Source organism: Macaca thibetana, chromosome 9, assembly GCF_024542745.1.
Source record: "Macaca thibetana thibetana isolate TM-01 chromosome 9, ASM2454274v1, whole genome shotgun sequence".
NCBI lineage: Eukaryota > Metazoa > Chordata > Mammalia > Primates > Cercopithecidae > Macaca > Macaca thibetana.
This window is the reverse complement of record NC_065586.1, coordinates 84,673,268-84,694,389: the sequence shown is the minus strand read 5'-3', so window position 1 is coordinate 84,694,389 and position 21,122 is coordinate 84,673,268. Positions and strand designations below refer to the sequence as shown.

Genomic DNA, 21,122 nt, shown 5'->3' with positions numbered 1-21,122 from the left:
CCATACATTAAAAAAAATCTTGTAAATGCAGAGTTATTGCATTTTCCTAGAAATAACCAGAATTTTTAGGGGATAGTTAACTTACTCTTTTCACTATCTCAGCATGGTCCAATAGAAATATAATGCGAATTAGGTATTTAATTTAAATTTTCTAATGCCCACATTTTAAAAAAGTATAAAAGGTGAAATAAAATTTAAAAATACATTTTATTTAAACCAATATGTTCAAAATATTATTTCCACATATAGTCAATATCATTATTAGTGAAATATTTTCTGATACGATTTGGCTGTATCTCCACCCAAATCTCATCTCAAGGGAGAGACCTGGTATGAGGTTATTGGATCATGGGGGTGGTGTCTGTCATGCTGATCTCATGATATTGAGTGAGTTCTTATGAGATCTGATGGTTTCATAAGTGTCTGTCGTTTCCCCTGCTTGCACTTCTCTCTTGTCTGTCACCATGTAAGATGTGTTTGTTTCCCCTTCCACCATGAGTGTAAGTTTCCTTAGGCCTCCCCAGCCTTGCAGAAATGTGAGTCAACTAACACCTTTCCTTTATAAATTACCCAGTCTCAGGAAGTTCTTTTTTCTTCACATCATAGCTATTATCATCATTTAAAATTACGTATGTGATCTTATCTTTTAAGTATTCTTGAGAATAAGACTTCAATGATTTTGTTTTCAAAATCCTGCGAGTGGCTAGGAGGGCCTAAAACCAGACTCTGCTTATCCCTTTGAGCTCATCTCACCCCGTTCTCCATTTGACTCCTTGGGCTTCTTTAATTTTCTTAATTTAGCCTAGCTCCTCACCACCTGAGGTGGTCCCCTACCTGTATTATCTGGCACATATCATGGATATCAGCCAAAATTTCATGTCTTCAGAGAAGACTTCCCTGTCCACCCTGGTGAGGTGTACTTTTTGATGGATTCATCACAATTATTAAATTAAAATTAAAGGTTTAAGCATGTAAATTAGTATAGGTTGAACATTCCTAATCCAAAAATCCCAAATCTGAAATGCTCCAAAATCTAAAACTTTTTGAGCACTGAAATGCCACAAGTGAAAAATTCTACATCTGACCTCATATGATAGGTTACACTCAAAACACAGTCAAAACTTTTGTTTCATGCACAAAATTATTTAAAATGCCATACAAACTTACTTTCAGCCTATTTGTATAAAGTGTATATGAAACATAAGTGAATTTTATGTTTAGACTTGGATTCCATCCCTAACATATCTTATTATGATATGCAAATACTCCAAAATCCAAAATATGTCTGGTCAAAAGCAAATTGGATATAGGATACTCAAACTATAGCTGTATAGTATCTGATATTTTTATTACTCTGAGCGCCACTTGGGCAGGAACAGCATTTTCCTTATCATTCTTCTTGTTCTGAATGGCTAGTTTCTAATACATACTTATAACATTAAAGCATAAAGGTTAAGAGCTTGATTACCTAAAGTCAAGGTTTCAGAGTTCAGATAACTAATATTTTAGAGCAAGTTGCCCAGTATCTCTAAACTTTAGTTTCCTAATCTGTAAAGAAGAGATAAGAATGATACCATGTTATAAGGCTATCATGAAGATTAAATGATACAATTCATGTAAAATGCTTACACTATTATTTCCTTATGGAAAAGGCTCAGCGAACTTGAATGATTGTGGAGGGGATGATTTTTGTCAAGCCGTATACTTCTTTTTTTCCATGTACACCAAGCAACAGTTTCATACTAGAATTTCCCATGTGTTTTATTACAGGAAAAGAAAACACTAGTCTGGCCAAATTACAGTTTTTGATAAAAATTATAAACATGTGTTTTGTTTTATGTTCTGCATTTCCTTGTACATTTCAGTTGCATGAATCAGCATGTGTAAGTGCAGTCATTTCTGGGGCAGTGACAAGATCAGTGTCAGGATATGCCAGTCTGATATGCCATACTCACCAAAGAGGTGTCTCCCTGTGAAGCCTTTGGTGCCCTGCCAGCCAGCCTTCCCCTGCCAAGACTCAGATATCCTTTAGTACCCTCCCCATTATGTCTACAGCCCCCTTATTTATGCCAGGAAATTCTTCATAAATGAGTCTTAGCCAAGTTTATATTAATTACATGTTGTAAAATACCCCAATTTCTGCAGGGCCCAATCAAGTGCTTCATAACACTTGACACTCCCAGTCACCAAACATATATTCATTGATCATTGACTCTGTGCCTGGGTGATTGTTTTCCAACCCTATATAAATAAATAAAAACAAATTCAGCAATCAGCAATGCAAAACTCAATGTCTGGCATTCAATATAAAATTATTAAGCATGCAATAAGGCAGGACCCATAACCAGGAGAAAAATCAATCTATAGAACAAATTCTCCAACGACAGAGGTGACTGAATTAGCAGAAAATATGTGAAAATATTTTTAAAAATATATTTACTCAAGAATTTAGATCTATCAAACTTTTAACCAAAGAGACAGAATAATAATTACCATCTTATATTAATATTATATATAATTTTATTATAACAGATAACATATATGCAGTATATTACATATTTATTATACATTATTATCTAATCTTTAATACATCATAATTATATTTTAATATATTGTATATACTATAATTATAAATTATATATCATGTTATATAATTAATATAATCAAATATATAATTAATGTAATTGTTATACAATAATAACAAATAGTAGTAGTAGTTTACTATTGCTGATAACAAATTACCACAAACTTAGCAGTTTAAAACAATATACATTTATTATCTCACGTTTCTGTGGGTCAGTAGTCCAGACATGGTATAACTGGGTCCTCTCCTCAGGATCTCCCCAGGTTACCATCAAGGTGTTGACCAGGATGCTCGCGCAATGGAGGGTTACTAGGGAAGAATGGGCTTCCAAGTTTATTCAGGTTTGGGCAGAGTTCATTTTCTTGTGGTTATGTGACTGAAGGCCTTGGTGTTTTGCTGTTTTATCAGCTGGAGGCCACCCTCAGGTTCTAAAAACTATGCTCAGTTCCTTGTAAGGCAGTTTTCTCAACATATCTGTTTATTCCATCAAGCTAACAGGGAGAATCATTTGCTCTAATCTGCTAAGATGACGTGCAGTGGCATGATCTTTGCTCACTGCAACCTCTGCCTCCCGGGTTTAAGTGATTCCCCTGCCTCAGCCATACAAGAAGCTGGGATTACAGGTGTGTGCCACCATATCCAGCTAATTTTTGTATTATTAGTAGAGACAGGGTTTCACCATGTTGGCCAGGCTGGCCTGGAACTCCTGACCTCAAGTGCTCCTCCAGCCTCAGCCTCCCAAAGTCCTGGGATTACAGGTGTGAGCCACCAAGCTGGGCCGACTTCTTATATAGTGTAATCAGGATTGACATCTTATCACCTTTGCCATATGGCATAACCTAAACAAGGGTGTGACATCTTACACCTTTGCCAGTTCTGTTGACTTGAACAAAGCCTCATATCCCACCCACGTTGAAGGGGAGGAGATTATACAAAGGCATAGATACTAGAAGATGGAAATCACTGGGGATCATTCTAGTGTCTGTTCATCTCATTATTATTATGAAAATCCACTTGCTTAGAGAAAGGAAAGTACATTTAATTTTTTAAATATGCCTCCATCAGTCTAATTAGGTCTTGATAAATTTCCTGAGGTGCATCCTCTCCAAGGTAAAAATCCACATGATTGTAGTGTGGAATCAGCTTGTAATAAATAAGGTTGGCAATTTGAGGAAGTAAATTTTTGACATCCTTGGGATCAGCCACAATGTCCTGTCCACCATTCCATATTGCTGTTGGAACTTCCATCTTAGTAATGTTGTATAAAGGAGGTGTAAGCTAAATGCAATAAAAGAGAGAGAAAAAAGTTTTTACAGAAAATTACATTATAGAAGTAACATTAACTATCAGCTGTTGAGCAAGTTCTTTAAATGCTACAAGTGTACAATTAGTTTACACTTAATGGTATAGAAACATTAAAATGTTAAAAATACTTGAAACCACTTTTGTGCACTAATATGAATTGTGAATCGAAAAAACAATGGTTGTATTTCTGACTTGCACGTTTGGGAAAATAAGAAAAGATTCTAGAGGAAGAGGGTTCTTTTTTCCATGGGGGATCATCTTTCTAGTCAGCATTTGATCTCAGAATGTGACCTTTTCAAGCAAAATGTCGGATAGGATAAATATCCTTTCTCCTAGGCACAAATCTGGGCTCAGTGGCATTATCAATATTTGGGAATCAGCAGACTCTTCAGGGAGCATTGAGACCAATGCATGAAAGACATTTGAAGTATGATGTTAAAAAGAAGTCAGTCTGTTACAAATAACTAGTGACTATAGTACTCTATAAACTCTCAACAAATTTTCCCTTACTGCTTCTTTCTTGTATTGATTCAACATAATCTCTGGTCCAGGTAACCAGGTCTGGCCAGTTCGTCCTCCATTCTTCAGGCTACAGTGATTGTATGAGAGATAGGCATGTGACTAAAACTGGGCCAGAGGCCACTCTAGAATGCTTTGCCATAGCCATTGAGAATATAGTATCTTTTGGTGGAGGTTGGGGTGAGGGGGCCGTTGGAAAAACTGTATGAACTAAGTACATCTAGTCACCACTGTTTCCTCACAAGAGACAACCGTATTCTAAAATAGTGTGTGTGTGGCATATCCCCACCCCACTCCTGCCACGTACATCTAACTATAGCAGCTGTGGAGAAAAGTCAGATATTTCACAAGAGTTAGAATTGAGTTATACATTTTCATTATTATAGTTGTTATAGTAGTTGTTATGGTGACATTAAAAATTCCCACATTAAAAATTTTTTGGCTGGGCATGGTGGCTCAAGCGTGTAATCCCAGCACTTTGAGAAGCTGAAGCAAGAGAATCACTTGAGCCCAGGAGTTCAAGATCAGCCTTCACAACATAGTGAGACCCTGACTTTATTTTTAAAGGTAAAAGAAAAAAAGAAAAAAAAAGAATTTTTTTTCCCCAAATTTCTACATCCTAGATTTGAAAAACCCAAGTATCATTGAAGACTACTTTTTCAGTTTAAGCTCAGTCTATCGGCAAGAAGCCAAAATCATTATTGGATTTCCTCACACACTTGGGAATAAAATAACAATAACAACAATACACATTTCCCTTTAATATAAAACTTTCTCTAAGTTTTCATAGATCTGGTGACACACCAGATCAAAAGTAGTACTATTTGCTAGGGAATGGTGTGCCCTGGCAGATACTACTACTTCCTAAAAATGATACTTCTTACTTATATATTTAATGATCCAAATAATGGTATTTTTAAAAGTGGCTAGTAAATGACATCCTAAAGAACTATTAGGCAGTCCTAGTTATTAAACATAGATAAGAAGTCAGAGAATATACTTTAAAAACAAACATGTTTTTTGTTTGTTTGTTTTTTGTTTTTGTTTTTCTGAGAAGGAATAAGTGTAGTGGAGAAGACTAGACTTTAAATCCAGGAATCCTGGGTCATATTCTGGTTGATTTTATTCCCCTTCCAACTTTTATTTTAGATTCAGGGGGTACATGTGCAGGCTTGTTACATAAGTAAATTGTATATCATGGAGATTTGGCTTACAAATGATTTTGTCATCCAGGTAATGAGCACAATACCCAATAGGTAGTTTTTCAATCCTCACTCTCCTCCCAGCCTTCATCCTCAAGTATGCCCCAGTATCTGTTCCCCTCTTTGTGTCCCTGTAAACTCAATGTTTAGCCCCCACTTATAAGTGAGAGCATGTGATATTTGGTTTTCTGTTCCTGTGTTCATTTACTTAGGATAATGGCCTTCACCTGCATTCACATTGCTGCAAAGCACATTATTTCATTCTTTTCCATGGCTGCATAGTATTCCATGGTGTATATGTACCATATTTTCTTTATTCGGTTCACCTCTTATGGGCATCTAGATTCCATGTCTTTGCTATTGTGAATGGTGCCACAATGAAATACGTGTACATGTGTCTTTTTGATAGAACAATTTATATTCCTTTGAGTATATACCTAGTAATGGGATTTGTAAGTCAAATCACAGTTCTGTTTTAAGTTGTTTGAGAAATTGTCACATTGCTTTCATTTACATTCCCACCAGCAGTGTATGTGCATTCTCTTTCTCTACAACCTCACTAACATCTGTTATTTTTTGACTTTAAAATAATAGCCATTCTGACTGGTGTAAGATGGTATCTCATCATGGTTTTGATTTTCATTTCTCTAATGATTATTGATATTGACCATTTTTCATATGCTTTTTGGATGCATGTATGCCTTCTTTTGAGAAGTGTTTGTTCATGTACTTTGCTCACTTTTTAATGGTGTTGTTTGGTTTTTCCTTGTTTGCTTAAGTTTCTTATAGATTTTGGATATTAGATCTTTGTCAAATGCATAATTTGAAAATATTTTATCTTATTCTTAGGTTGTGTGCTTACTCTAATAGTTTCTTTTGCTATTCAAAAGCTCTTTAATTTAATTAGGTTCCACTTGTCAACTTTTTGTTGTTGTTGTTGCAATTACTTTTGGCATCTTTATCATGAAAGTTTTGCCAGGTCCTATGTCTAGAATGGTATTTCCTAGGTTTTCTTTTAGGGTTTTTACAGTTGTAGGTTATACATTTAAGTCTTTAATCCATCTTGAGTTAATTTTTGTATATGGTAGAAAGAAGGAGTCCAGTTTCAATCTTCTGCATATGGCTAGCCAGTTATCTCAGCACCAATTATTGAATAGACAGTCCTTTCCCCATTGCTTGTTATTGTCAATTTTGTTGAAAATCAAATGATTGTAGGTGTTCAACTTTATTTCTGGGTTCTTTAACCTGTTCCATTGGTCTACGTATCTGTTTTTGTACCAATACCATGCTATTTTGGTTACTGTAAACTTGTAGTATAGTTTGAAGTCAAGTAATGCCTCCAACTTTGCTCTTTTTGTTTAGGATTGCCTTGGCTATTCAGGCTTCTTTTGGGTTTCATATGAATTTTAAAATAGTTTTTCTAATTCTATGTCAGTTGTCATTTGTAGTTTGATAGGAATAGCATTGAATCTGTAAATTGATTTGGACAGTATGGCCATTTAAATGATATTGATTCTTCCTATCCATGAACATGGAATGTTTTTCCATTTGTATCATCTCTGATTTCTTTGAGCAGTGTTTTAAAGTTCTCATTGTAGAGATCTTTCATTTCCCTGATTAGCTGTATTCACATTTTATTCTTTTTGTGGCTATTGTGATTGGGATTATGTTCTTGACTTGCTCCCAGCTTGGACATTGTTACTGATTTTGGTATGTTGATTTTGTATCCTAAAACGTTACTGAAGTTATTTATCAGTGTAAGGAGCTTCTAGAATGAGAGTATGAGGTTTTTTAGATATAGAATCACAACATCCATGAAAAGAGATAGTTTGACTTCCTCTCTTCCTATTTAGATGCCATTTATTTCTTTCTCTTGTGTGATTGCTCTGGCTAGGACTTCCAGTACTATGTTCAACAGAAGTGGTGACAGTGGACATTCTTGTCTTGTTTCAGTTCTCATTGTCTTGTTTCAGTTCTCAAGGGGAATGCTTCAAGCTTTTGCCTATTCAGTATTATGTTGGCTGTGGGTTTGTTATAAATGGCACTTAATATTATTATTTTCTTTTTTTTTTTTTTTTTTTTTTTTGAGACAGAGTCTTGCTCTGTTGCTTAGGCTGGAGTGCAACGGTGCAATTTCGGCTCACTGCAACCTCTGCCTCCTGGGTTTAAGCTATTCTGGTGCCTCAGCCTCCCAAGTAGCTGGAATTACAGGTGCCTGCCACTACACCCAGCTAATTTTTGTGTTTTTAATAAAGATGGGGTTTCACCATGTTGGCCAGGCTAGTCTCAAACTTCTGACCTCAAGTGGTCCACCCGCCTCAGACGGGATACAGATGCAGAATGTGCAGGTTTGTTATATAGGTGTACATGTGCCATGGTGGTTTGATGCTCCTCTTGACTCATCCTCTAAGTTCCCTTTCCTCACCATCCAACCCTCAACAGGCCCTGGTGTGTGTTGTTCCCCTCTCTGTGTCCATGTGTTCTCATTGTTCAACTCCCACTTATGAGTAAGAACATGTGGTATTTGATATTCTGTTCCTCTGTTAGTTTGCTGAGGATGATGGCTTCCAGCTGCATCCGTGTCCCTGCAAAGGACATTATCTCATTGGCTGCATAGTGCTATGACTGCATAGTATTCCATGGTGTATGTGTACCACATTTTCTTTATCCAGTCTATTATTGATTGGCATTTGGGTTGGTTCCATGTCTTTGTTATTGTAAACAGTGCTGCAGTAAACATACATGTGCATGTATCTTTATAGTAGAATGATTTAGATTCCTTTGGGTATATACCCAGTAATGAGATTGTGGGGTCAAATGGTATTTTTGATTCTAGATCCTTGAGGAATAGCCACGCTATCTTCCACAATGGTTGAATTAATTCACATTCCCACCAACAGTGTAAAAGTGTTCCTATTTCTTCACAGCCTTGCCAGCATCTATTGTTTCCTGACTTTTTAATAATCGCCATTCTGACTGGCATGAGATGGTATCTCATTGTGGTTTTGATTTGCATTTCTCTGATGATCAGTGATGTTGAGCTTTTTTTCATATGTTTGTTGGGATGGCTTTTATTATTTTGAGGTAAGTTTCTTTGATGCTTAGTTTGTTGAGGGTTTTTAACGTGAAGGGATGTTGAATTTTCTTAAGAGTCTTTGCTGTGTCTATTGAGATAATCTTGTGGTTTTTGTTTTTATTTCTGTTTATGTGATGCCTCAAATGTATTGATTTGCATATTTTGGACCAACTTTGCAACCCAGGAATAAAGCCTACTTGATTGTTGTGAACTAGCTTTTTGATGTGTTGCTGTATTAGGTTCACTAGTATTTCATTGAGAATTTTTGCATATATGTTTATCAGGGATATTGGCCTGAAGTTTTCTTTATTTGTTGTGTTTCTGGTAGATTTTGGCATCAGAATGATGGATGCTGGCTTCAAAAAATGAGTTATGGAAGAGCCCCTCCTCCTCGATTTTTTGGAATTATTTCAGTAAGATTGGCACCAGCTCTTCTTACATGTATAGTAAAATTCGACTGTAATTCATTCTGGTCCAGGGCTTTTTCTGGTTGGTAGTGTTTTAGTACCGATTCAATTTTGGAACTTGTTATTGATCTGTGTATGGTTTCAATTGCTTCCTGATATAATCTTTGGAGGTGTTATGCTTCCCGAAATTTATGCATTTCTTCTAGATTTTCCAGTTTGTGTGTGTAGAGGTGATAATGATCGTCTCTGAGGAATTATTGTGTATCTGTGGGGTGGTGGTAATGTCCCCATTGTCATTTCTGACTGTATTTATTTGAATCTTCTCTCTTTATTAGTCTAGCTAGCAGTCTATCAATTTTATTTATTCTGTCAAGGAACCAACTTGTGATTTTGTTGATCTTTTGTGTGTTTCTTTGCATCTCAGTTTCATTCAGTTAAGCCGTGATTTTGGCTATTTTTTCTTCTGCTAGCTCTGGAGTTGGTTTGCTCTTGTTTTTCTAGTTTCTCTAGGTGTGATGTTAGGTTGTTAATTTGAGATACTTCTAACTTTTTGACGTGGTTGTTTAGCACTATAAGCTTTCCTCTTAACACTCCTTTAGCTGTGTCCCAGAGATTCTGGTATATTGTATCTTTGTTTTCATTACTTTCAAAGAATTTCTTGATTTCTGCCTGTATTTCATTATTTACCCAAAAGTCATTCAGGAGAAGGTTGTCTACTTTCCTTATAATTGCATGGTTTTGATGGATTGTCTTGATATTGGTTTCTACTTTTATTGTACTGTGATTCATGAGTGTATATGGTATAATTTCAGTTTTTTTTTAATTTGTTGAGAATTGCTTTATGGTTGCATGTGTGGTCGATTTTAGAGTGTATGCCATGTGCACATGAGAAGAGTATGTATTCTGCTGTTGTTGGGCAGAGTGTTCTCCAGATGTCTGCTCAGTCTATTTGGTTAGGTGTCAAGTTTAGGTTCTAAATATCTTTGTTAGTTTTCTGCATCAAAGATCTGTCTAGTACTGTTAGTGGGGTGTTGAAGTCTCTCACTATTGTTGTGTGATTATCTAAGTCTCTTTGTAGGTCTCTAAGGGCTTGTTTTATGAATCTAGGTGCTCCTGTCTTGGGTGCATGTATATTTAGGATAGTTGTCTTCTTGTTAAATTCAACCCTTTATCATTATTTAATGCCCTTCTCTGTTCCTTTTGATAATTGTTTACTTAAATTCTGTTTTGTCTAAAGCAAGATTAGCAACCCCTGGTCTTTTTTCTTTTCATTTATTTGATAGATATTTCTCCCTCCCTTTTCTTTGAGCCTACGAGTGTCATTGCATGCAAGATGGGTCTCATGTAGGTAGCATACAGTTAGGTCTTGCTTCTTTATGCAATTTGCAATTCTTTGCATTTTAAGTGAGGCATTTAGCCTGTTTGCGTTCAAGGTTAATATCGATATATGTAGATTTTATCCTGTCATTGTGTTGTTAGCTGGTTGTTATGTAGGCTTGATTGTATAGCTGCTTTCTAGTGTCAGTGGTCTATGTATTTAAGTGTGCTTTTGTAGTATCTGGTAACAGTCTTTCATTTCCATGTTTAGCATTCCATTAAGGACCTCTTGGAAGGCAGGTCTGGTGGTAATAAATTCTCTTAGCAATTTTGCCTGAAAAATATTTTATATCTTCTTCACTTATAAAGCTTAGTTTGTCTGTATGTGAAATTCTTGGTTGGAATTTCTTTTCTTTAAGGCTGTTGAATACAAGCCCCTAATCTCTTCTGGCTTGTAGGGTTTCTGCTGAAAGGTCCACAGTTAGCCTGATGAGGTTCCCTTTGTAACTGCCCTTTCTCTCTAGCTGCCTTTAATATTTTTTCTTTCACATAGACCTTGGAGAATCTGATGACTGTATGTCTTGGGGATGGTTGTCTTATATACTATCTTGCAGGGGTTCTCTGAATTTCCCAAATTTAAATGTTGACCTCTCCAGTGAGGTTAGGGAAATTTTCATGGACAATATCATCAAATATGTTTTCCAAGTTACTTGCTCTCTCTCCCTCTCTTTCAGGAATGCCAGAGAGCTGTAGGTTTGGTGTCTTTACATAATCCCATATTTTCTCCAGATTTTGTTCATTTTAAAAATTCTTTTTCTTTATTTTTGTCTGACTGGGTTCACTGAAATAACCAGTCTTCAATCTCTGAGATTTTTTCCTGAAATTCTGCCATACTATTCTGCCATTAATACTTCTGATTATATTATGAAATTCCTATAGTGAGTTTCCCAGCTCTATCATATCAATTTGGTTATTTCTTAAAATGGCTATTTCATCTTTCGGCTGTTAAATTATTTTACTGGATTCCTTAGATTCCTTGGACTGAGTTTCAACTTTCTCCTGAATTTCAATGATCTCTGTTGCTATCCAGATTCTGAACTGTGTATCTGTAATTTCAGTCACTTCCATTTGGATAAGAACCATTGCTGGAAAAGTAGTGTGGTCATTTAGAGGTCATTTGCCTTTTCAAATTTCCAGAGTTCTTGCACTGATTCCTTCTCAACTGTTTTGGCCGATATTCCTTTAATCTTTGAAGTTGCTGTCCTTTGGATGAGGCTTTTTGCTCTTATGTTCTTTGAAGCCCTTGATATAAGTTGTGTTTAGTTGACCGGCTTCATTTCTGAATGACTTCAGGGTGCCAGGGCTCAGCTCAGCACTCCTGGGCTGTGTGCTATAACCTTGGTAGGTGGGACCATGTGCAAAGCTTTGTTCTCTGGCCACTACTGTACTGGAGAGGCTGAGATGTTCCTCATATACTGGCAACAACACTCTGATGGGAGGCGGAGCAAAAGCACTTCATCGTAGCAGTGGTGGTGGTAAGGTTTGCACACATGCATGCTTGCAAAGCAGTCATGGGAGACTACAAGTATGTTCACATTGGTAGGGGCCCATCTGCAAAAGCTCTCCTATGGCTAGGCAGAATCTGCCAGTGAAGGAGGTATGGCAGTGACCACTGGGGAAGCACCCTGGTTGGGCATGTGAGGCTGTGCTGCAAGCGGGTGCAGCCAGGCAGGAAACCTGAGAGAGGCCAGCAGACAGGGATGTGCTGAGATCACACTGGCCCCATCCCATGGGTAAGATAGCCCTGTTCTGTTTAGGTTCAACAGTCAACAAAGGCCAATGCCACCTAGAGGAGCTTGGCGAGCCTTGGGGAATGGATGTCACTGGCCGTATTTCACTGCAACTCTTCCTGCACCAAACCCTCTTGGCTTTGCACAGGCAAGAGTCCTGTCCCTGCCAACTCTCCAAGCAGCTCTGCCTACTAGCTCAAATGTCTATGGGGGTTGTGGGGTGTCCTGCAGCTATGTCCATAGTAAGAGTGGGCCATTGCACTGCTATTTAACTCACCTCTTCCCCAGGAGCTAGTCAGGGCCTGGAATGAGTCCTGGTGCTCAGCAACCCCGTGCAGGCTTCCCAGAATCCTCCCTCTAGCCCAGGCTCAGCATCCTACCTCCATTCACTCTCAATGCCTTTCTTCTGAAGATCTGCTCAGAGTGTTCCAATCTTCTTGATGGTCTTGTCTCTTAATGGGAGAAGCTCTTCCTGGCTGTGTCTAGTTGCCCATCTTGAGCCCCTCTCTCTGGTTGTTTACTAGCTGAATAACTCTGGTAATTTACCTACCCTCTCTGTACCTCTGAAAAAAATAGGATAATAATATTTACTTTGCAATGTCGTTGTAAAAATTAGAAATAATGATGTGGCACATGGCAAGAACCCAATAAGCAGCTTGTGAGAACAGCAATAAGCAATATCCAGTGTGGTAAATAGAAGTGGCAGGTGCTTAATGAGTGGATACTATTTTTGTTAGTTCATTTGCAGCATGGAACTGATTATGAGGATTATTTTTATACCTGGTGAAAGTGCATCATGTTCTGATCAGAGTTTCCCCAATCAAAAGCTTGGAGCCGACCAGAATTAACAGCCTAAAATAAAATAAACACATTAAAATAATATAAGAAAATAGTGTACATTTAAAGACAGTACAGAAGAAATATACAAAGAAGATTAACATTATGCCCCACTCTTTAGAAATGTAAGCTAAATTTCAATAAAGATTAAGAAAATAAGTAATAAAAAGTGATAACTCTTACCGTAATTCACAGAATTGGTACAATCTTTTACTCATTCCTGTATCTTTCCAATGAAAATCATCAGATTTTTTCATTTAAATCCAATGCCTTTAAATGTTATCATGCTGCACACAGAAATATTTTTTAAAGATGCAAAATTGAATGATTCTTGAATATCTTTGCTTCAGGAATTTTAATAATTTTTTTAAAGGCATTAACTATAAATTTCTTACATTTAAAAATTACTGCTATTGTTATTATACAACTTTGTACCTTATCCTCATGATGTGGTCTAAGCTGTTATGATTATATTCCCTATCCTTAAACATTGTTTTCACTATTAAAAGAAATATTCACCTACTGAGCTTTCCCAGTTGTGTGTGAGGTACATGGCTGCTGTCTGCCTCCCATATGCCAGGGCAAGCCACCTGCTGTGATGTGCATAACGTAGCCATGGGCTGACTGAGACACTGTGCATGACTACTTTTGCATTTTGGTATTGAAACTTCAAGTATTAGAATATAAGGACATTCATATACACAGCATTTCATTTTTCTGTTATTTGCCACCCACGAAGGATCGATGAGGCAGATAACTTTTACATTTATGTCAAGCACTTCATTAAATTATTCTCAGACTCTTCTGTGTTTTCCTTTCTTAGCTTGAATCTCAGATATTTTTCCCACTTACTAATTTAGTCCTGATTTTTAGTTTAAAATTATTCCCATCATGATTTATATTCAGAGAGGCAGCAGTCTGCTGCTGTTGAAATTCTGCGAGCTTTTAGAAATGGGAGGCAATAGGATGTAGTACTTAGGAACTTGGGCTCTAGGATCAAATCTGGTGATTTGGTTTGGCTCTGTGTCCCCACCCAAATCTCATCTCTAATTGTAACCCCTGCGTGTCAGGGGAGGGGCCTACTGGGGGTGTCCCCACCCAAATCTCATCTCTAATTGTAACCCCCACGTGTCAGGGGAGGGGCCTAGTGAGAGGTGACTGAATCATGGGGGCGGATTCCCCTTTGTTGTTCTTGTGATAGTGAGTGAGTTCTCACAAGACCTGGTTGTTTGAAAGTGTGTGGCACTTCCCGCTTTATGCTGTCTGTCTCCTGCCACGCCATGGTAAGACGTGCTTGCTTCCTCTTCGCTTTCCGCCATGATAGTAAGTTTCCTGAGGCCTCCTAACCATGCTTCCTGTACAACCTGTGGAGCTGTGAGTCTATCAAACCTCTTGTCTTCATAAATTACCCAGTCTCAGGTAGTTCTTTATAGTAGTGTGAAAGACACTAATACACCTTGTTTGTATCCGGGCTTAATAGACTACTGAATCTGTGATTCAAAGCAAGATATTTGTGAAATGAGAATGATAGTAACACTATTTCTTAGGATTGTGAAGATTATGGTAACATCTATAAAGCATGTAGCACCTAGTAATACCCAACAAACAGCTTTTTTTCACTAGGATTACTACCATCATCATGATCATCACTTTTCCCTTAGCTGCCTATGTAACTTATAACCAAATATTTACCATGCCCCCACCATCCCCACTTATTTCTATCCTGAAGAGGATTTTCTGTCAAAGGGGAAAAGTTTTTCTTAAGCGAAGTCAATTGTAAAATGTATAAGGAATAGGCAGCCATACGCAGTGCTCACGCCTATAATCCCAGCACTCTGGGAGGCTGAGGTGGGAGGACTATTTGAGTCCAGCAGTCCAAGACCAGCCTAAGCAACAAAACAAGACCTCATCTTTGTACAAAGAATCAAAAGTTATCCGGGCATGGTGGTGCATGCCTATGGTGCCAGCTACTCAGGAAGCTGAGATGGGAGGATTGCTTAAACCCAGCATGTCAAGGCTACAGTGAGCCATGATTGTACCACTGTACTCCAGCCTGGGTACAATGATAGTACCACTGCATTTGAGACCCTGTCTCAAAAAATAAATAAATAACATGCTATAACATTTGTAGAGTGGGGGGATATCAATGCCTTTACTAAAAAGTTGTCATAATAATTCAGTGAGACTGAATAAAATCACATGTATGAGCAGCAAGAAGAGCATATATTAAGTGCTCAAAAACTGTGAAATTAAACGTGTACTACCTGGAAGGTCATGCTCATAAGAGGACTTATCTGTCTCCTCATCAGTAGGAAGCCCTATATTCTGAACATCTTTCTTCTTAAAGGAACTTGAAGCCTTATATCCTGGAGGTCAAACTCTTCCAAGTATTTCAGAAATTCTCACCTAGTATTTCAGGCTATCTATAGTACAGATTGTCTAAAACAGGGAACAAATTTGTTAGGGTATATATTAAAATGCAAATTCCTGGGGGGGGGTCTCAGATATATTAAACCTTTAAGAAGACACCAACCCTCTCCCAGTCATAGAATTATTTATATTTTGTTCACTTTTCAAAAGGCGTTGTGACTGCCATCAGCCAAGAATATAGGCAAATATTACATAATAAACAAATGAATGTGCATGCACATGTGTGTGCATGCATACACAAAGACACACACAAGGCTCAGAAAGTCAAACCAATTAAATTAGACTTCTCTCTGAGCTTTCTGTATATTGAGTAACAAAATAAAACAAATAAAACTTTAACTGAGGGTAAAAACATAAGCCATAAATCCATTTTAGTTCTTCCCTAGCTTTCAGTTTGCTCTGAATAAAGCACCATTTCCACATTCTCAAATGCCCCATATATTGATTGGAGGATGAACAGCTCTTTCTAGAATAAGATGCATCATTTTATATAAAGTTCTATTAGAGTTGATGACTTTCTGAAAGAGGAAATAAAAGCCTTCCCTTGAAATGCAGTTTGGAATAATCTAAGGATCAGAACTCAGTCAGAATATCTGAGAACCATGCTCAAAACCCAGACACTGAGGACAAGGAGAAGAAGTGGGAATGAAGTAAATAAAAATGAGGAGTTGATGCTGATTCCAAAAACATCAATGTGACAGTGGCGGGTGCCTGCAGAACCCTGCAGTGAGCTCTCTGAGAGCACTCCTTGAGGGTCTTGCAGAGGTATGTGTGCATCAAGCAGGAATAAGACAGAGGTATGTGTGCATCAAGAAGGAAAAAGAAGCACGTACCTGGGCCCAGTGCAGCATATTCTGAACAGATGTTCCTGCAGGATTGTGTGACAAGTAAACATCCAAGCGACTCTGCAAAGAGATTACTTCTCATTTAGAGGCTAATCATATTATCATACCACAAGTAAACATTTGAGAGAAATTTAAAATGTTTCTTCTTTTCCTCTTTTCCCTTTCTTTATTTCTTTTTTTATTTTTATTTTTATTTTTGAGATGGAGTCTCGCTTGTTGCCCAGACTGGAGTGCAGTGGTGCGATCTTGGCGTGCTGCAGGCTCCACCTCCTGGATTCCATTCTCCTGCCTCAATCTCCCGAGTAGCTGGGATTACAGGCGTGCACCACCACGCCCAGCTAATTTTGTTTTTGTATTTTTAGTAGAGACGGAGTTTCACCATGTCAGCCAGGGTAGTCTTGATCTCCTACCTGCCTTGGCCTCCCCAAAGTGCTGGAATTACAGGTGTGAGCCACCGCGCGCAGCCTCTTTTCCCTTTCTTTAAGGAAAAAAACATGTACCATATAATCTGAAGACATATTAACCAAAGAAGCCCATCTTAGAAGAACTTTTTCCTCCACCGACTCCGTCCTGTCCTCAAACCTACAGGGGGAATCCCACTGGGCAAAGACAAAAGGAAATCTTTTTCCAGACTCAACTCCCATAGGTTCAAGGGTATAGGAGATTAAAGGATAAAAACCCCAGTGATCTTCTCCTTCACCCCATGTTAAGTCCCAAAGGACATTCAAAGGGAGCTGTTGCCCCTAAGGTGCTAATAATAGATCTGAATGTTACCTTTTGTTTTCTGAATTTTAAAATGTGGTAAATATTCTACAGGACTCTGAAAGTTTGTGTGGCATAATTAATTCAGTCGGTTTATTTAGATATCTTATGGATAAACAACCACACACACACACAAGAACAAAAACAAAACACGCACACAAACTCTTGATTCTCTTATATTTTCAACTGCACTGTTTTTAAAATAAGAAGAGTTATTTTCAACCAAAGTAAGCATCAGAAACATCTTAGGGCTTTAAAAATATTTTAACCTACTTATTAAGCTATCCAAATGTACTGAATACAAATCAAAATCTCAAAGGTTGAGTTCTGGACATGTGTATTTTTCCAAAGTTCCACCAATATTACTTATGCACCCCTGGTTATGGTTCTTTGAAACAAATGTCCGTGAAGGTGCTGTAATATTCTGTAAGCCTTGCTTTTTGGCAGGAAGACAAAAGGTGATCTGAAAAAAGGTGTCCATATGGACAGCAAGGGACAATGAATAGTCAAGGGTGTTATTTTGTGATGTCTTTCTTTAGCAAACTCTTAGGATATGCTGAGAGGGTGCTTTTAAAATACACTCGTTTGTGTTTGTTTCAAGGTCTTTTTACTCAGCTCTATCTACATGATATGCTTTCCCCTATATATATCCTTACATCTAAGTGATAGGCAAGCATAGTTTCCACTGTACATTGAGAAAGTGAGAGAAGAATGTAGAAAGGCAGTGGCTAAGACATGTTTTGCATAAAAAGTCTTTTATAAATCTTTCTTAAAAGCAAGAAATATTTTAAGCAGTGCTTTCCACTGACTGGAAGATTAGGCTCTGGGCAGAAGTCTGTGAGAGAGGTGGAGACCAACTTCAGCCTGATCCTACCTCTGGTTTCAAACACATCTCCTCTCTTTCCCTCCTCCCTCCCCCAACTCCTTGGGTCATCATGGAAAATATCTCAGTTAAGTTAGACATTACTTGACAAGAACGCTGACACTGATCCTTCTCAGTACCCCTTGAACAATAAATTTGTAGCTGTTGTTGAAGAACCATCTCTCCTTTTATCTCTTTGGATTAAGGAAGTAAGTGGTTCATAAAATAACTTTCCAAATCAGCTGTGAAAGTGGAAAATTGGTAAAAATAAAAATACAAATGTCTGGACTCATCCCTTGATATTCTACTTCAGTGAATATGACATAAGGCTCAAGCACAGCAAGATAAATATCAAACCCATAGCCTTTATCTAAGTGAAGGACGTTTCAGGTAAGAAGAGATGAGAATTGTTGGCAGTAAAGCTTTCTTCTCAAATCCTCCTGTGAAAGCAAGTGGACTCTCAACCCTCACTGGAAGCCATGAATGTACTGATGACATTCCAAAAGCAAAAAGGAAACCTCGAATTGCAGTTGCCATATACTCCAGAATGAACTTTCATCACCTCTGTGCAACAAAGCAATGTTTTCCCAGACCCAATTACTTACACTTACCATATTTAAGTTTTGCGGATCAAATCCACTCAGAGTAAATAGGAAGTTGCTGCAAATACGATGGAATAGCTTCCGACTGCACACTTTGGTGGCAATGAATTTGTCAAACAATGTATGAGGGTGGAACATTTTGTCACCAAACAACACCTACAAGATAATTTAAAACCATCAAATCTTATAGACGTGGATATCAAAAGTGGAGAAAGAGGTAGTTCAAAGAAGGACTGCACAGTATTAGGTGACATCTGCTCAGTGTTGGTCCTTAGTGAAATCATGAGGCTTGTTATTAGGTATGTAATCCTTCCAGTGCACCTCTTAATGGCTTTTCCCAAAAGCCCTTAATTGGGGTGTTTTTTAGAATGCCCCTTGAGAAACTAGTTCCCACAGGAAATTTGTAAGGCTTTGGAGTGAGGCATACATGTGTTTCATTCTGGATTCAAACACATTCTATACCTTAGGAGAGTTTTAAATTTCTATTATAAATTTTCTTGTCTATAAAATGGAAAAATGTTCTTATAGGCAGGGCTGTTGTAAAGTTAGTAGGTCATGTTTAAAAGACAATTAGTGCAGTTCCTAGCATCTAGTACACATGAAAATATTATTTAATTAAAATATAAATTAATGTAATTATTATTACTGTCACAATTAGTGACTCATACAGATTTGAGCCATTCCTTACGGAATCCTTTAATGAATTCTTTCTATAGACAAAAGCTTAACCCACATAAATGAATCTTTACTAGTGGAATTTCAGGCAGTGTTGCCAGCAAGTTCCTTTGTGTCACAGCTACTAGTTTTATAATATTAGCATAATAAGCTAGATATAAAGTTAAAAAGATATTTTTTAGTTCTTAAAACTTTGGAAACACCCATTTACAGTAAAAATAAACACACATTTCTTCTGGAATTCTTTATTAACCAGATATTACAACTAAAGAACAGTAATAACTAGCATTTATTCACTTAAAATCTAATTCACTTTAAGATCTTATACTATATCTAGAAAACTAGATCAAGTAAATTCCTACTGTTCATAGCTTATTAAATTCTGAGTTTAAAAATGATTGTCTTATATAGGCAGATATAATCTTTATTTAATGGAATATTTGATATTCCATGGAATATTAATGGAATATATGAAGTACCAAGATTTCATACTCCGCTTCATGCCCAAGAGAGGAAGAGAGGGATAGAGGCAGGGAAAGAGAAAGGGAAGGAGGGAGAGGGAGAGAAGATGGAGGAGGAAGAAGAAGAAGAGGAAGAAGAAAATGGGAAGGGAAAGGAAGGACAACAATATGTTAAACTACTTCAAACCACACTTCTCAATTATTTAGGTCTGGAAAGTAATAATAAGCCTTATACATATTATCTAATTGATTCCAGACTCTTCTTCATTTTATCACAATCACTAGGACACTTAGATAATACCCTAGATAATTAATTTAACTTGCCAAATTGTAATTCTTCCTGTGTAAATGTCCCCATAATAATTTAATAATAGTAGCAGCATACACTCATAAAAGGAGCATATCTTTTAAAATAATGTTGACATTTACTTCATGTTTTCAAGTGTGACAATTTAAATAGATTGTCAAATGAATAAATAAAGTAAAAGGCAGGATCTGACTTTAACCAGTAAACAAATTTATTTTTATTTATCAATAACTTAGTCATCCATGCTTGGCAAAACAAATCCATGTGAAAGAAAATAGCCAGTTCATAAAAGTAATCAACAATGAAAATGCAGTGTTAAGAAACAGGTGACATCTACCGTAATGGATTCTTGGTTCTCTGTTCTGAAACCTGGAGTTGGCTTTCCCAAATACAGAGTAAATTAGCAGGACATTCTCTGACTCCACTCTACCTCAATATCCCGTGACTCAGCAAAATTACTATGCATTTACCCAAAGGCGAATAATTTCTCCTTTACCCTAACCTAAAAGAGAGGATATTAATGAGGCCAGCCAGTAGGAGAGCACCCATGTACACAGTAGCAAACATGCCAACTTGTAGATGTAATTCCAAGTTGGCTCTGGAGGAGGCATGTTTGTCACATAACAGCAGGGAGCCAGTCTCCTTCTAGTAGCTCTTTTGGTATGTGTGAGAATTAGAAAAGGCACCTCTCTTTATGGCAACATGGCCCCATGCCAGGGCACATGGCTTGCTAAGCAGAACATGGGCTGGATTCAGCCCTCAACAGCCCATTGAGCCGGTCACCCTTGTTCACTAGCTTCTTCAGGTTGGCATTGAAAAAGTGGAAAAACCACCACATATAAAAAAGACCATTGGTTGGGTTGCCTGGTCACATCTGGGTTCAAATTCTGGCTCTGCCATCCATTAGCTGGGTGACTTGGGACAGGCTGCTTAGCCTCTCTGAGCCTCAAGTTCCTCTTTCAAGAAATGGAGACAGTACTAACAATCTTTAATGTTGTAGAGACACGTCAAAAGCAAAGGATCAAAGCAATCTATAAGTCAGAAAGAAAGTAGAATGACAAAAACACAAAGGCATAAAAGTCCAGGGGAAAAATGGGATGTGAGGAAGGGGAAATGGATGAATGAATTTCTCAACTTGACA

General features: G+C 37.4%; 1 protein-coding gene across 2 annotated transcripts in view; it reads right to left on the bottom strand.

The window, feature by feature from the left end:
- Nucleotides 1–3,602: 3,602 nt before the first annotated feature.
- Nucleotides 3,603–21,122, bottom strand: part of LIPK (lipase family member K) — a 39,900-nt gene continuing 22,380 nt past the window's right edge. The window contains exons 8-11 of one of the 2 annotated variants that reach the window (XM_050803000.1): nt 18,548–18,694; nt 16,301–16,372; nt 12,981–13,052; nt 3,603–3,862 (exon numbers count right to left, since the gene is read on the bottom strand). In XM_050803000.1, the coding sequence (XP_050658957.1) occupies nt 3,623–3,862; nt 12,981–13,052; nt 16,301–16,372; nt 18,548–18,694 (531 nt within the window). In that variant the 3' untranslated portion in view covers nt 3,603–3,622. The remainder of the gene's footprint in view (nt 3,863–12,980; nt 13,053–16,300; nt 16,373–18,547; nt 18,695–21,122) is intronic. The other variant, XM_050802999.1, reaches the window with a different exon arrangement.